The following is a 17,500-nucleotide window of genomic DNA, read 5'->3' as shown; positions in this document are numbered from 1 at the left end:
CGGAAGCCATGCGGACGGTGGAGAGCTTAAGACTTGAAAATTCCATGAAGAGGGTTGTGGAGACCGAGTCAAGAAAGTTGGAGAACGAGACGACTAAAGGAGAGTCCACTAAAGACGAAGTCAAAGTCGATGGTAAAACATGCAATTCGAATTGCGGTTGTTTTCCTTACAAATTTGGCGATCATAAGCTCAATAAAATGCGTGACGGAAACGCTTTCAGTCACGGCCAGTGTGATTACTCGTTACTTCAAGAAGTGGTCACGCAAGCGAAAGAAGAGCGTGACTTTTTGCTGAAGGGGTTGGAGATCGTTAAGGATGAACGAAACTCTTATCTTAATCGCTTGCATGCTTTGGAAAAAGACAATCAACGATTGCGAGACTCCGTTTACGTTAGACATGCAGATCTTAATAAGAATGGGTTGCTGGACGATCTTTCCTTGCATTTCCAGACAACCTGTCACGACGAGAACAGTGCAAAGGATGGATTAAGCTCGGTGCTTTCTCATTTAAGGTCCAAACGGTGAGCATTGCATAAATTGCTAGAATTCACATTTTTGTTCAACGAGATTGTTGTTGCCGTGGAAGGAAATATGAAAAATAGGCAGTTAAGGTTCGCCGGCCTGGGCGAACGACTTCAACCTTTGCTTCAACATCCCTTCGATTTTGTTGAACGATGTTGAACGATTTTGTTGAACGATGTTTCAACACATCGTCAACACTTGATTCAACACAGCTTCACGAGGAGCCTTATATTCAGTCCCAGGTTCCAGCCGCGGTTGTTACTATGGATACGGATACGGATACGGATACGTCATTGAGAGACCGATTAGTGCGCACGCGCATACCCAACAATATTAAAAGAGGGAGGCAAACAGCTTGTTAAATGGTTGTTGAAGCAAAGGTTAAAAGCTTTTAAACTCATTCAACTTCGATTGATTGCAGCAGGATTTTTTTCTCTTTTAACCAATAACATTCTTGTTTTGTGGTGTTGTCGTTGCCGTATTTTCTCGTGCATAGCGTTTTCGTGAAACGGCGAACGGGCAACAGGCTACTGTTTGTCAGAAAAAGCATGAAAGTCCTCTTATTTTAACTTGTTTTTTTTGGGTTTTTTTTGTCGTTTTAGAAGTTTTTCGATATCTGTAGCTAATTGACAAGGAATCGTCAAAAATCAAACGAGTTCCTTTGATTTTCGGCAAAATGAAAATTTTAGCCCGACCAATGCGATGCTAAATCTTTCTAATAAACCAATCAGAACGCAACGCGGTAAAATACGTCCGGCGTCAACGGCGGGAAAACTTGGGCTACCAAGTTACCATTGGTTTTTCTTTTGCCTCTCATTGGTTGAGTTTTTACCAAATTATTGACAGTCGTAATGCACAACCAACATGACTTTTGGAGGGCACATAGTCCATTTGTGGCCCGAGTAGCATCATTTGCGCCCGAGCGGAGCGAGGGTGCAAATGATGCTACGAGCAAACAAATAAACTGTATGCCCGACGAAAGCACTTGCTAAGTTCTGCTTTCTCCGCATAGTTTTGAATCCCGCAAAAATATCCCTGTATTAATGAGCACCACCCTTAGGAAATGTATGCGCAATACCAATAGTAGGCACCGTACTTAATAAGGAAAAAATGTTTAACAGAGATTTAGCATGAAACTATGGTAGGGGAAGTTGTTGGTACAATACGATCAGATAAACAAGAGCAAAAATCGAGGGGAAAAAAGAGAGTAAAAACACTTATCCACAAAAGTTCGCGCCAACTCTGGCATTGAGATGGTATTCTCAGGACCTCATTGGTCGAGCGAAATTGTTTGGTATCTCTGCAGCCAATCAGAATCAGGGCGGGAAATCAGCCTGGGCATTTCCCGTTTGGCCGCGCGTACTGATGATAATGTACCTTTCTCCCACCTGACTTTTGTTTTCCCATTTATAGAAAACAAGTCACACCATCGAGGCTAAATAAATCTCCCAAGTTTGACCACAGTAACTTTCACGAACGAAACGCTGCTGAAGTGCACAGGCCTCATTTGGAAGAGTACCACTCGCCTACATGCCCGATGGACAGCGGAGTTTCATCGCCATGGAAACCGGAGGGTTCAAACGCTGAACTTCGCACTGGTGAAGAAAGACTATAATAGCGATCATTGGAAGATTAATGATAACACGGAAGGGACGTTAGGCGGTAAAGACGAACCAAGCAATAAATATTCACTTTTTTAACGCCTGGAACATGTGGTAGGGATTGACTTTTAGCGGAACCTGGAGTCCTTCACGCAAGAGTAAGGATTTGGTATCAGGTTTGTCCCCATGAGAAAATTGTCTGTTTTTAAACCAAGTTTTGTGGGAAAATAAACAACAACTCATTGTTGTACCCAATTCAAAGCTCCCGGGGTTAAGATTCTTTGTCTATTGTATTTGCATTATAATGTAGCATTCACATTTACATGATATGGAAATACTTGGAACAAAACGTGTTATTCTTTATTTCCCCCTTCCCATAATCGAATACGTTTTGGGTGGTTCTTATCACAAAAGTAATACAATACATTTCTCTTGGAACTGTATCATGCTTCAGTGAACTGGATCTCTATTTTTTTTAATGCAAATAAACCCCCAAGATGAACTGTATTATGGGATTTGAATTGGGAACAACACTGAGTAAGCCGATTTGGTGTGGTTTTTTAATTTTCCCGCAAAACGTGGTTTAAAAGTAGACACATTTCTGGCGCTGATGGGACTGAAGGACTTCGTGGCGGAACCTGATGTTTGGGTAATGTAATAGAAGTTTGTTCTTTGCTCTTGTAGCAGCTTCTGTTGGTTGTAAGGTTGAGCCACTTTTTCTGTTGTTTGGTCTTTTATTTTTATTTTAACTAGCAAGCAAATCACGGTGTACTCCGCGCGAGTTTCCACATTGCACGAAAAATAATTCATCCTTTTCCGCATTCCTCATTCTACCGTGTCTTTGCAATGCAGCTAGAGCAGGACCCAATCAAATGGAGCCTACGCTTAAGCCTGGTTCACACGTGCGACGCAATTTGCAAACGGAAACTCAAGGACGTTCATTCGCCCTTGTCACACGGCGGCCATATTGTCCCGAGAGACCGAAAAAGCTTTGTTTTACCACGCCAAGCCTCGCAGGGGAAACCATGGGGGTGAGGCTTGGCGTGGTAAAACAAAGCTTTTTTGGTCTCCCGGGACAATATGGCCGCCGTGTGACAAGGGCGAATACGTCGAACGCAAACGCAAGCACATTGAAACACGCACGCGCATTTGGAGGACCTAAGTCAACCCTAACCCGAGTAGTTATTATTAGGCCGCCTCTCGTGGGGATTTCGAGGTTAAAAGCCAAATCAAAACAGAGCTGTGACAGTGCTATTGTTTTACGTCGTGTAACCCAATAAACACGCATCACGTTGCAATTTTATTTTTTTCACGTTTCGCGGTGGAAATATGACACTTTTCGCGGGAAAAAGCCGTTATAAAAATAAATATATTCGGAAAGCGTTAACTCAAGGAATAAATCTTGGTTCACACGTACGACGCAAATGCAAATGCAAACGCGAGAAAACCGGTGTAACGCAAACGCAAAACGCAAACGCGAACGTAACGTGAAATACTCGTTCTATGCCTCTAGGGTTGACTCCTCTATTTGATAGGCCACTGGCCAGAGTTAAGAGGAGCCCGAGTTGGGAGAATTAGCAGTGCGTTTACAAAAAATGGGAAATGGCAGACTTCTTATAAAAGCTTGAAATTTTGTTATCCTAACTACTGCTTCTGTTTTGAGAAGTTGTTTGACCCTATCTGCAGATAACAGGCAAGAAGTTTATGTGACGTAATAGATCACCATGGCAACAAAACAGCATCTTAAAAACTCTATATTTTGTCTTTAAATGCTTATATCTGAAAAACGAGCTTGGGGACCCCCTTTTTTTATTAAAGTAATTAGCAGGCTAAGATAGATAGTTCGTCAAATTTCAAAGAGAATTTGAAAGGGGGGTAGGCGCACTATTGGAAGAAGTTAAGGTGGCTCTCGAAATTGTTGAAACTGTTTCGAGCCACCTTAAAGTGTTTTAGAATATGTACCAGATTGGTGGGGGCCCCTCACTAAGGGAGTAGACGCAGCAAACATAGCCTGTGGCAGTAAAAAAAAAGAAAACTTTGTAGCTTTTCGATGCATTTTTGATATTCTCTCAGGTGTAGTTAAAGAGGTCTTTTAACTTCGATTTTTTAGGATGGGTCATGTTCAAGTCAACTTCTATTGTGATTTTTGTGTTGATGGTATTACACCAGTTTTATTTTCCATGTGATGAATACTTAATTATATGACTATTTTCTACCTTTCAACGATAGAATTCTTATAAGACAATGTTTAACGAATTCTTAGAGTCGGTTTTACTATTGTCTGTAAATGTAGATCAGTTATTTTAAACCGTTATTTATTGTTGAGTGTATTTTTCGCTGGTTCGTTACAGGTGAGCGATAGTTGACTATTTACGAATAAAGATTTGAAAAGAAAACGATTTAAGAGTTGCGTACCTCTAATTCGAAGCTACAACATTTCTGGGAGACAGTACACCTTGTTTATTTAGATTTCTAGTTGTTCAAAATCGTTCCCCTTTGCTATAAACCCCTTCCTCCACACTTTTTTCCTAGAGAATGAGACAGAAGTCAAGCGGTAACAGTTTCTTCATTTCCCAATTTTTAAATTAAATTAAGGACGGTGCCTACTATTGTTATTGCGAATAGACCCGTATCACTCAACGTCCAAACAAAAGATTTTGCCCGTCGAACCTCTCATTCAGTGTGAGGCTGGACGGGCAAAGACAATGGAAAGACAAAGCCTTTATTCCCCACGGACTCCAAAATGGCCCCCGAGTGATAAAGGTGAATACGTTCTGCGCATCTCCAGACACTCGGATTTCCTATCGCCGATGCTTACTAATACAGGGATATTATTGCGCGGTTTAAAACTATCCGGGGAAAGCAGATCTTAGCAAGTACTCTTGGTATTTAAAAAGAAATTGGGGGTAACCATGCATTTTTGAGAGATAAATTAAGCTCCAATTTGAGAAAGAACGCCATACATTGCTTTGTATTTGGGTTATCCCCAATTTTCTTTTTCGATTTAAATAACACTTGTTAAGATCTACATTTCCTGCATAATCACACACCGGGTCAAAAATAACTTTAATAAGTAGGCACCGCCCTTAAAGAGACGTCAATTAGAGAGCAGAAGCGTGTCGACGCAAATATGGTCCTTTGTCACTCGGCATCCATGCTGGTGAAAGACAATAGAGTTCGTACCCCAAAAGTGTAGTTGAGGTGTTTGGAAGCGAGTTCAGGGGGGTGCAAAACAAAAGTTTTCAGTCCCTCGGGACTCAAAATGGTCCCCTTGTGAAAAAGGCCCAATGGGTCCAATTCTGAATTTGCGCGATTAGATTTTGCAGAGCGGTTTTCAATTGAGTGTCGAAAGTAATTAGTTAATTACTCTTTTTTATGATTACTTCAGTCAGTGATTGGTTCAAAGTTCTCGCGCCACTTTTTCAACCAATCAGAAGTGAAACCAGAACCAATTATGGGTCGCGCGTGCACATTTTCCCGCGCTTTGTGTCGGCTACGTCAAATTACTTCTAGTTTTGATTGGTTTACTGGATTGTCTCCGTCCTTTTTGATTGGCCAAAGTAATTACTTTGGTTTTGGTTTTACGACACTCATTCGAAAACCGCTCTAAGGGTTGACTGCATAACGCAATGTACCAGCGGCCTCTCACGAGAGCAAGCGCATTTCAAATCGTTCAAACCACAACTAAACCGTGCGAGCCGTCATCTGGGGAAGAACAGATCTAGTTTTCACTATGACAACTTCAGCATACCATATAGCTTCGCTTCTTAGGTGCAGTTTAGGTGCTAGAATTCTTCTTGTACTTCTTCTCACTTTGCTTTTGCAGTTTGTACGAGATAAGCGTGTCAATCTGCTTTCCAATGAAAGTTGACTCCTGTTTTGGATCGTACATAACACAAGCATCCAGAGGATACCTAAACTTCGATCCAGGATTCGAGCTAGGATCCGAGCCAGGATTCGAGCTACGATCCGAGCCAGGATTCAACTGAGCTATGATGAGCTTTCTCCGCTATTTATTCTCGAATCTCTCGGTTAGGTTAGGTCTCAAATCGGTTAGGTTAGGTCTATTTAGGTTGGTTCTAGTCTAGTTAGGGTTAGGGTAGGTCTCGGTTAGGTTAGATTAGGTCTCGGTTAGGTTAGGTTAGGTTAGGTTAGGTCTCGGTTAGGTCTCGAATCCTGGCTCGGATCCTAGCTCGGATCCTGGCTCGAATCCTGGCTCGGATCCTAGCTCGGATCCTGGCTCGGATCCTGGCTCGAATCCTGGTTCGAATTCTGGCTCGGATCCTGGCTTTATTCTTAGTTTATCTCAAGCATCCACTTTTTCAATTAGCATATTTTGCACTGCTGTGCGAATGTGACGTGAAGGAAGGAAGCTACAATCGTTATACATGAATAATAGTCTAATAATATTATTCCATTGTTATTGAAACCATCGAAAGCAGTAAAACGAAGAAAGAAACGAGGAAACGGAAGCAATGCTATTGATTAAGAAAATAACACAAACAGCGGTGATAAACATTGTATTCCAACGCATTTTTATAAAACTTGACGTTTCGTATGCTAGTCAACACACATTTCCAAAAGTGACCGTTACAATTTTTAAAAACTATATATATATCGTAAACAATAGGGGTCTGGAACCTAGACTGAGAAAAATGATCTGCAGCAGTACGTGTCTAGACATAATGAAAAGTAATAGCTAAAACAGCAATAACTTCTCACTACTAATATTGACATTAAGGGAAGGTTTTAGCTCTTGAATGAACAAAGTCTCTTTAATTTTGCAGTGAAAGTCAGTTTTTCCGGACGCTAAAATATCAAAGTGATCCCATTTAATGTCGTGGCCAGTGGTTTTCACATGATCAGCAATGGCTGATGAATGGTCACTAGCTAGGGCCTTGAAATGTTCTGTTTTTCTGTCGTGGAGTCTTCGTTTTGTTTTGCCAATGTAGAATTCATCGCAGTTCCAGGAGACAGCTTTGTAGACGACCTTGGACCTCTGGGATCGGTTCAAGCGATCTTTGTATGGAAAAAAGGAGTCGATGCGGCGTGTGTTTTGGAATATGATCTTGAGATTGACGAAAGAGTAGAAGTTGTATACGCAAGATTTCAGACGTTTCGTGAGTTGGTTACTGTGAAGACCTAAGTAGGGTAACACGATTAAGATATCTTTTTTGGGGACTGTAGCTTGAACAGGGTTATTTGATTTGTTTTTATTTTTGTTCAATACATCGTTAATGTTGAACGTGATAACGCCTTGAGGGTAACCATTTTGCAACAGGAGCTTTCTCAGATCTTTAATAGCAGCCTGTAATAAAGATTGCGAGGAGCAAATTCGGAAGCATCGATAGGTGAGAGTGCGGATGAGGTTGATTTTGTACTTGCGAGGTGTGAATGAATCCCACTTGGTGTAAAGGCCTGTGAATGTCTTCTTCCGGTAGACAGATGTAGAGAAAGTGTTGTCAGGGCAGCGTTTGAGAAGGATGTCTAAAAATGGAATCTTATTGTCTTCTTCGAATTCAAGAGTAAACTTAATGCTATCGTGTCGACTATTTAGAAAACTTAAAGACTCATTAGCATTGTCCTTGCTATCAAACATGGTGAAGGTGTCATCTACATATCTGAACCAAAGTGAAGGACAGAATCTGCTGTTCATCAACCATTTTTCTTCAAATTGGCACAAGAAAATGTTAGCCAAAACGGGGGCCTAAAGCTGAACCCATGCTATTGAATGCTATTGAAGTAGAATTACTACTTGGAATAACTTTTGCAATCATTTCCTTTGTGTTATTAACCTACTGCATGCGAATTCTTGGCGTGATGAGACGGCCATGTTGTACAAAACAATAGCAAATGGCCCCACTATTTTTGCATAATAATAGAGTAAAATTTACTGCATTGTTGCTGCCAGATGCAAATCATCAATAGATAACTCGTGCGTTATGACAACTCATGCGTAGAATAAAATGCTCGGCGCGTACAATGAATTCAATGGTCAAAACTAACTTTGATGTTTTCTGTCATTCAGAGTATTTGCTTTAATCTTAATACTCTCTGTGATTAATGAACATCATCTGGTGTAAGTTTTGGATTTCACGGTTCGCCATTACTCACGTTCAAAACTGACCGATTGGACCTCAGAGTGTTGGATCCAGGAATAAGTGACGTCAAAGTTTCACTAGTGTAAAATTTCAGCGTGTGACTGCAACTTATTACTGGGTTGCCAAACCCAGTCGGAATCTGCGTTGCATTTCGTCGTTTTATTTTTTCCCGTGTCGGGAAAAGTCTTGCCTGTCACTCCCCTGCTAAGTGGTGTCTTTGTGCATAGTGTCTTCTGTGCGTATTTTGTAAGGTTTGAGGAGGGTGGGTAATGCGTAGATTTCTCCGGTGCACACGGGAGGACATTTAATTATTAACCTGGAATGGCGTCGAAAGTCATTGTAACGCGAATGGCGTTTTAGTGCATCTTTAAACAAAGTATACCCATATGGGGCTCAAGAATGGAACGTCAATTGGATAAGCAACAGGCGGTGAAAAATATATATCAGGAATCTTTAAAGCGACGAGTAATTGTCTTCGACAACCGATTTCATTTCTCGCCGTTGGGTATCAAATAAGCTTTGTTTCTAATATTTTACTAACTTGGTATTATATACAACACTGAAGTCAAATGGCAATTCTTTTATGGATTTAACAAGCATTGAAGGAATCGAACTCCTTGAATGCATCACTGTGTTTACTGAAGTCGCATCTAAGTTGTCTGGCAAGTTACATTCACTGTGTGACTCAACTCTGCAAAGGTAAAAAAATATTGGAAATGTGACAGTGAAAAATTATTTGAATGAAAGCTTATTGTCTCTTTTGTGCTTTATTTTTTACGGTCAAGGTTCTTTCGAAAAGGGTTTGATGTGAACTGTCAGAAATTTTTTTAATTGCATATGCTTTGTGACACCGATTGTGTGACGCAATTGAAATAGGAAGGGTTTTTTGCCGCTTATTGCAAATATGTTGTTTGTTTCAATAAATGTTTCGCTGGAAAAGATTTCTGTGAAATTTCCACGTTTTATAAATTTATCATGTTGTGTGTTGTGTGATAGAGACAATGAAACCAAGGAGAAAGGAAAGCTGTATGCTGATGAGAAACGCTGTGCCCGCAAAAGTGATGTGAAAGAAGGTGACACGGTATTGTTAAGACAGGAGCGGAAAAACAAGTTGACGCCAACTTTCAGGCCGGAACCATACCGTGTACTGGACAAGTCAGGCAACAGTGTAGTGGTGGCATCACCTGATGGTGTCCAGTACAAGAGAAATTCTCCACATGTAAAGAAATTCCTTGAGCGGGGTAATGCGCCTGAATGCGAGACCTCTTTATCACCTCCTATCTCGAACAGTTCTACTGAACATCAAGCACAGCCAAGTTTAAATGAAAGTGATGAACATTCGGGAGAAACTCATACACAGACGGTGGTCGGGAGTGCGGCAGAACCCGACTCCATCACTGCATGCAGACCTATCAGGTCTCGAACATTACCAGCACGGTTTAAGGACTTTGTTATGTCTTAGCAACAGAATTTTCATCAGACAACCATGATTGAGGACTTAATAATGTTATGCCTTAAGGATAAGCCCAGCGAGGACTATGAACATTTCTCTCTATTGCTCTTGTTCCAGTTATTGTTTTAACAAAGATTGTTGTTACTTAGAATAGTTTTAGTTTGTAAAATTCCCCATTGTGCGAGATCCATTTTCACATTAGTTTTCAGTCCAGGATCTATTTCAAACAAGGGAGGGATTGTAGTGTATTACCCATTGGCGCATGCGTGTAAGAGGTTGGTTACGAACGCGTTGTCCTCCATTGAACTGTTGAGTTAATGTGCGTTGATTTAATCCGAGTGTTTACTGGTTAAATCCGAACCATCCGGGAGGGATACAACAATTGCATGTTAGTAAGTTGCGATCGCAAGTTATTAAGTTGCGATCGCAAGTTATTAAGTTGCCATCGCAAGTTAGTAAGTTGCGATCGCAAGTTAGTAAGTTGCGACGAAAAAATTGATGTGTCCCTTATGAGCCACCGTTGCAGCCAAAAGTACAATAACAAAATTCAACTTAGAAAAAATCTCCCAAAATGTTTTTCGCTGATGGTAGCTTTTTATATTCGTGGTTCAAAATTAATGTTGTTTTCATGTCGTAAATTTTGTTACTGATGGCAAAATATTTTATTCTCGATCGACCGTCCTGAAAACTTCCTTCTGCTCTTCCTTAAAACTGTTTATCAATAGTTATTTACTTTTGCATCAATTTTGTTTTGCATAAACCAAGCAAGTTAATCTGTACCTTGCTTGGTTCGCATTTGTTAGGGTTAAAATAGAATTTTTGGTCCTATGCTTCTGTTACGAAGTAGTATATTTTTCAGGTCGCCCATCCAGATACTAACACCGCCGGACAGTGATTAACTTAGGGTGCGTTCGATTGACAGTATTCCGGAATAGGAATACATGGAGTAGAAGTTCCTTCGTTTTTACGGAGATTCACATTAAAATTGTCAAACACCTGCTAAAATTCTATTTTAAACATATCTTTATTACCTTGTTGCTTCAAAACGCCAGACATACCGTTTTGAATCCATCACTCCACGTATTCTTATTCCGGAATACGGTGAATCGAACGCACCCTTAGTGAATTTTTGTATTACAAAGCTGTCACACGCTCAGAGTGCACGCTTAAACTTGTCGTGAAAAGAAGTTGTGAGATGACTTGAAAATGATCAACATGTCAGCCCAGAAGCCAATGTTTCTGGATTTCCTTTTATTTTCTTCAATCTCTCTGGGTTCAGTACTTTGCTAGTAACCACATGTCTTCTCAGGGGGCTATTTATCTAAGACTTCTACCATGGCACTACAATATACAATACCAAAACAATATCGAGCAATGTGTTAGAGCTACATATTACGCAAAGACAAAGTGAATCTCTTGGAAGACAAAACGCAGCTCAGTTGATAATATGGAATAAAGCGCTGTGTTACTTCAGTACCACACGTAAGCAATGCGTGTCTATTGTTTCTAAAGATGACAGGGATTTTTTCTTTCTGACAAATGATTAATAGGCCGGTAGCCAGATTTTAACCTCAGAAAGGATTTGTTTCGTCGTATGAACGTGTGAGCCTTCGGGCCTCTGCTGGTACGACTTCTGGGTGATCCCTTAAATGGTCTTAATGACTCCCGATTTCAAAAAAATTGCCTGGAAGGCTGGAGTTTAATACCACCCAACTCAGTCCCTTCGTACCACACGCAACCCAGTGTACGCTCATGGAGCGTCTAGTTATACATGCAAAACGCGAGTTTAAGAGACCGAAAGCCCAAAACTCCAGTGTTGCATATGTATTCTGCGGTGTACACAAGCATTGCATTCTTAAACTAGTCAGCCTTTGACGTCATTTTCTCCTCGATCCAGCTCTCACAAGATCGTAAAGTTATTAATGTCGAACCATTAAACAGGATATGTACATGTTCAGTACATGGACAGTACATGTTCATGTACAGTACATGTTCATTGCCGTGACTTTAACATCTTCAGTTCCCACGGCCTGCTCCCGTCTGACCTTGTAGCTCAGTCGGTAGAGCGGCGGAGATCTAACCCGAAGGTCGTGGGTTCAATTCCCACCCTGGTCAGAGTTTTTCTCTGTCCTTGTGTGGGCCCATTTCCATCAGTAGGGCTAACGCTCACATGGTTCATATGGGATAGAAATCGAGCACTTCACATTACACTCTATTCAGTTAACTCTGCATTAAACAGGATATTCTAATAAAAATAAAGAGGTTTCTTTTTGAAATCAAGGTTTGAACTTTGTTTGTGCAGTGTTTAGTTAACACAGTTTTGAAATCCAAAGAAAAGTAAGAATTGATTTTTTTAATAGATTACAACTTACAATAGGTTTGGGAGACAGACACAAACCTTACATACACATAAACATACAAAGCCATACTGAAGAAGTCATTGAATTAACCTTTAATATTGACTTAGAAATTCTTGTTTTAAATTTTCGTTGAATTTACTGAGAGATGTCGACTTTATATTCTTCCGAAGAGAATTCCCAGTTTTGGTCCTTGAAAACAAATGTTAAAAGTTCACGAGTTAGTTCTTGCACGGGTTCTGCACATGTCCAAAGCTTGGACATGCGCAAAACCGTGAAACTGTCCCTTTAAAAAGAACATTCTTAAGAGGATGAGATTCTTTGATTGCACTCACTTTATACTTTATAAGACAGCCATGTTGGTGCGAAGACAACAAAAAAATGTAGCTCAAGTTATGCATAATGACAGAGTCAAATTCCCAAAAGACGTTTTCGCTTTTGTTCTTTCCACCCAACCTCGTTCCCAGGGTCCTCCTTCCTCGATGAAGGAAGAGAGAGGACCCTGGGAACGAGGTTGCTTTCCACCAACGTGGCCGCCGTGACGTCACGAGCAATCAAAGAATCGGAAAACCTTAAATAACAATAACCACAACCAGGTTTTCTGAGCCCGCGAGACTGAGCACCCCCAGCAAACCATTGTTTTAACGAAAAACGCTGGTCAGCAACCTGATTCTGGTCATTGCCGTCTAAGGTCTTTCCAAAGAATAGATGGTCCTATAAAAAGCGTCATAATAAAGCCGAAGCCAGGTAGTTGAGCAGAGGACAACGTGGTCCTTCCCTGGGAGAAGTCGCCTTAATGAAGGGTCATGGATGACCGTTTTGGATTTTACAAAACAGCTCAATAACAGCTTAATTAAGGCGGGAAACCGTAGGATGCATTTAGGAGCAAATCAAGCGATCGTTTTCACGTGACATCACCGCGGTCGTCATGAGACGGGAGCGTACTGCGATTGTTATAATCCTGCGGAATCTTTCCTTCAAGCTCTAAGCGCCAAACTGCGTTTCCTCTTCTATAAATCAAATTTTCGAACATAGCCGGGAAGATCGACTCCTCCTCCGGAAAGTGAATTGGAGTTTTTGTTTAGGGGGGCTCCTCGCTAAGGGGGTAGACGCACCAAACATGGTTTTGAACATGGTTTTTAATGTCGCTTTTCGCTACATTTTTGATAGGCACTCATGTGTAGCTAAAGAGGTCTTTTAACTTCGATTTGTTTGAATGGGTCATTTTCAAGTCGAGTTCAAGTTTTATTTTCCATTTGATAAATTCTTAATTACATGACTATTTTCTACCTTTCAACGATAGAATTCTTATAAGAAACAATATTTAACGAATTGTTTGAGTCGATTGTACTGTTGTCTGTAAATTTAGATCAATTTTTTTAACTGTTCATTGTTGGGTGTATTTTTTGCAGGATCATTGCAATAAATTAAAGATGAGTGATAGTTGTCTATTTACGAATAAACAATTGAAAAGAAAACGATTCCTGTGGTTGTTGAAATCTTTCCCTTCGCCACGCACGCCCACCCCACTCTCCCTTTCCTACAATCTTCCCTTTTATAAAAAAGAGACGTCAGTTAGAGAGCAGAAGCGTGACAGGGCAAATATTTCAGCATCAAGGTACATGGAAAGGAAAACGCTTCATTTCCAGCCCAAAAAATCTGAATTTGCGTGATGTTTTTTGCGTGACCTATAACGCGTGACAGCATGTCGTGTACAATTCTGATAACGCAATGTACCAGCGGCCTTTCACGAGAGGCAAGCGCATTTCAAATCATTCAAACCAACTTGGAAGGAAGGAAGTTACAAATTTCCTCGTGAATATCTGAACTCTTGAGCTGTCATTTTTTGGACAAACAGAGAGTGTTCAGTATGGCAACATCAGCGTACCATATAGCTTCGCTTCTTGATAAGGTAATGCAGTTAACGGCTAGAATTCCTATTGTATTTCTTCTTAGGTGGTCGCTCATGCACTTTATAGCTATTGCAGTTTGTACGATATATATATTTAACAAATAAAGAAGCCTTGACTGTGCTCTGTTCTGTTGTAAAGCACGCAGGAAACGGCTAGAGCACGAAAGAAGTGTAGGGGGAAACACGAGCCGATAGGCGAGTGTTTCTCCCTACTTCTTGAGTGCTCTAGCCGCTTCCTAAGTGCTTTACAACAGGACAGAGCACAGTCAAGGCTTCTTTATTTGTTTTATGATAAAAAACAAGTAATTTTCTTCAAAAATTCTACTTTATTTTCAAAGCGCGCGCTGCTTGTGGCGAACTGAGATGTCGTCAGCACAGTGCTTTATACTCTGATAAAGCACGCTACTTTGGACCAATCAGCGCGCTTGTAAGAATGTTTAAGATTATTTGATTGGTTAATGAAACAAAGGCTTGTCAAAACATCAATCAACTGGAAAATCACACAAAATTAGAATTTATGGAAAAACAAGTGCCTCAATGTTCGGTTTCAGTCCGTAAAAAACAGCAAAAAAGAGGATCTAAATGATTAAGTTCAGTGAAAACCGGCCGAATTGTTGCCCATGAAAACCTGCACGTTTCCGACATGACATGACAACTGGAAAACAAACTCTTCATTGCTTGCGGCTGGAATCTGAAAACCTGTTGGGAATTTTGTAAATGAAGAACTCCAGCGTGAGGACTTTCTGAGCTTGAAAGAACTGCTGGACCGGGCGACGGTTGAGGTCTTCCATCCAAAGCACTTGACAGAATATCTGAGCAAGCCTTTAACTGACAGCTTCAATAATACCCAAGGTAAAATTCGGAAATTCATCTGCCATTTCTGCGAATGATGGCGTGGGCTTTCGTTTGTTCCGTGCTTTGTACTCTCATAAAGCACGCTGTTTAAACCAATGAGAGTGCGCGTTATATAGAAACTTTATTATAAATATATATATAGACTCGTCAACTTTTGTCACCTTATTTCCAATGAAGAGGGTTCCTGTTTAGGTTGGTACATAACACAAGCTCTTGTTAGGTAGGAGCATTTATCCACTTTCCCATGAGGTCCGAGCGAAAATCAGATTTTGCAGGTTTCTGCTGTGTCAATTGTGTACTCTTTTTGTATGCACCGAAACACTGCCCGTGAAGCTAGGAAGCCAAATATATCAAATCTACAATTGTTACACATGAATAATATTATAATGACCTTTTCCTTTCATTTAATAGTCGAAATCGAAGTAGCTGAGCTTGTTCAGTTCTTCGGTCAAATTCTCTGTAAAATAATCACTTGATATGTTCATTTGGAGAAACCTTATATGTACATGATTGTGTGGAACTGAGTACTTAAGGCGGCGAAATACGAGATACAAAAATCCGCAACTTGGCGCGCAACATTGTTTCGTTGCAAGTTTGGGTCGATGTCTCCCGTTTTTCACCTTGCATGATCAAATTGTCGCGCAACAATTACATTTGTTTCGGGTTGAAGAAAGTTGTTGCGAAAAGTAGAGCGCGGGTCTACTCTGAGCAACAAATTTTGGCTTTGTTGCTCGTTTTTCATCAAGCTCACAACTTGTCCTGCAACAAATGTGCTTGTGTACTAGCAAATCAACCAATCAGCGCCCTGCATTTCTTTAACCCGCAACAAATGTTTTTGTTGCGGGTCAAGTTGTTCACGCAAGGTGAAAAATGGGAAACTTCGACCAAAACTTGCAACGAAACAATGTTGCGCGCCAAGTTGAGGGTTTTTGTATCTCGTCTTTAAGCAGATTTTATGCATGGCTTGCATGCTCTGTTGTCCTTTTTGTTGTAAATGCTCTGTTGTCTTGCTGGGCTTAACTGCAGAATACCCCACCACTCGAAGTTGTACCCCTTAAAATCCGGATACTTGGCTACGCAGTTTGCGTATGCTCTTTCTTTTTTATGTTTTTAGAACGAGAAATAGACAGTACGGGGCTACGTGGCTATGCGGCTACGCGGCTAAGCGGCTATGGACCTGGGTCCAGTTGTTTGAAAGCGGGTTAAATCCTAACCCCGGGTTAAATTGCCTTAACCAGACTGCGGACCGCGGTAGCAATTCATTTCAACACTTATTTCATTCCTTATTCATCGACTGCGGGACTGCGGACCGCGGTAGCACTTCATTTCAACACTTAGTTCATTGCTTATTCATCGACCGCGGGACTGCGGACCGCAGTAGCACTTCACTTCAACACTTAGTAAATACATATCGACTTCCTAGCCGACTGCGGACCACGTAGCCGCGTAGCCATGTAGCCCCGTAGCCATGTAGCCATGTAGCCCTGTAGCCCCGTAGACCCGTAGTGTGTCTAATAATTTGGGAGTTCTATTGTTCTCTGATAGATGACATCAAGTGACAAAGACTTTAGATTTATGGCAACAAATGACTTGATGGCAGAACTTCAGAAAGACTCCATTAAACTGGATGATGATAGTGAAAGAAAGGTAGGCTGTTGCCCTCAAGGGCTTCTCCATTGACATGTTAAAATGAATTGTCTGGTATTGGACTGAGTAAAATTTATTTGTGTCACGCTGAGAAAGGAGAGGGTTCAAGGGGACATAGTTTTGGAGTTGATGCACTGTGACGTTGTTTATACAGTGAATCCTGAACTGCCCTACATGCATGGAGGTGCAGGGATGGCGCAGTGGTGAGAGCACTCGTCTCCCACCAAAGTGGCCCGGGTTTGATTCCCAGACTCTGTGTCGTGTGGGTTGAGTTTGTTGGTTCTCTACTCTGCACCGAGAGGTTTTCTATGGGTACTCCGGTTTCCCCTCTCCTCAAAAACCAACATTTGACCTGATTTGCATTAATTGTTAATTTCAGTTTACAGTGTCCCCAATTAGCGCTCCAGCGCTAGAATGACTAGACACTTTAATAAAGGTCCTTTCCTTTTGTGTGGAGCGTGCAGCAGTTTTCCCCTCCCTTCCCCCTCTACTTTCCACAGTTCATCAACTGGTGTCACAGGTGCCTGTCTTCTCTGGGGCTTGGGGGCTCATTGCTGGGTTGTCAGGCTTTGCCAGCCGTCAGGGCAGTCTCCATCTTCGAGCTGGCTGCCGGTAGTGGAAACCCCAGGGTCTCTTAGCAACGCAGTAACTGGTGTTAACTGAAACTTCAGTAAACAACAAAGTGGTTCAGACACTTTCCCCTTTCTAGGAATCTTGGACAAGTTCCCTTCCCCCTGCCCCTTGTCAATGTTCCTTTTTTATTGCCAAGACCAGACTTTCTTTTTTTGTTGGGGGAGGGGGGGGGGGGGGAGAAGGAGAGTCATGTAGCAGCTCTTGTACACTGTATATATGTATGGCTTGATCATGCCAAGCTGCTTTCAATAGCAGGTTACTAGAGCTGCTTCACTACTGAGGGGGAGGGGAGAGGGACAGTGCAAGTGGAAAATAATTATGATGTTTGGATTTTTCCTAATTGTTGTCTTTCCAGTATGACCTTGTTCCCAGGGTCTCTCTTCTCTGCCTCCTTTGTCATTAAGGCAGAGAAGAGAGACC

General features: G+C 41.3%; 2 protein-coding genes across 3 annotated transcripts in view; both read left to right on the top strand.

Annotated features, from left to right (window-relative positions):
• The window catches only part of LOC138033855 (uncharacterized), a 21,956-nt gene extending 19,687 nt beyond the window's left edge, over window positions 1-2,269 (top strand). The window contains exons 8-9 of the mRNA XM_068881717.1: window positions 1-520; window positions 1,935-2,269. The exon at window positions 1-520 is cut by the window's left edge and continues 172 nt beyond it. Coding sequence (XP_068737818.1) covers window positions 1-520; window positions 1,935-2,136 — 722 coding nt within the window. The 3' untranslated portion in view covers window positions 2,137-2,269. The remainder of the gene's footprint in view (window positions 521-1,934) is intronic.
• An 11,525-nt stretch (window positions 2,270-13,794) lies between these two features.
• Window positions 13,795-17,500, top strand: part of LOC138032142 (cullin-associated NEDD8-dissociated protein 1-like) — a 100,275-nt gene continuing 96,569 nt past the window's right edge. For both annotated transcript variants that reach the window (XM_068879745.1, XM_068879744.1), the window contains exons 1-2: window positions 13,795-13,945; window positions 16,346-16,447. In XM_068879745.1, the coding sequence (XP_068735846.1) occupies window positions 13,904-13,945; window positions 16,346-16,447 (144 nt within the window). In that variant the 5' untranslated portion in view covers window positions 13,795-13,903. The remainder of the gene's footprint in view (window positions 13,946-16,345; window positions 16,448-17,500) is intronic.

This window comes from Montipora capricornis, chromosome 14 (genome assembly GCF_036669925.1).
Source record: "Montipora capricornis isolate CH-2021 chromosome 14, ASM3666992v2, whole genome shotgun sequence".
In the NCBI taxonomy this organism is placed as follows: Eukaryota; Metazoa; Cnidaria; class Anthozoa; order Scleractinia; family Acroporidae; genus Montipora; species Montipora capricornis.
This window is presented reverse-complemented; position numbering and strand designations above follow the sequence as displayed.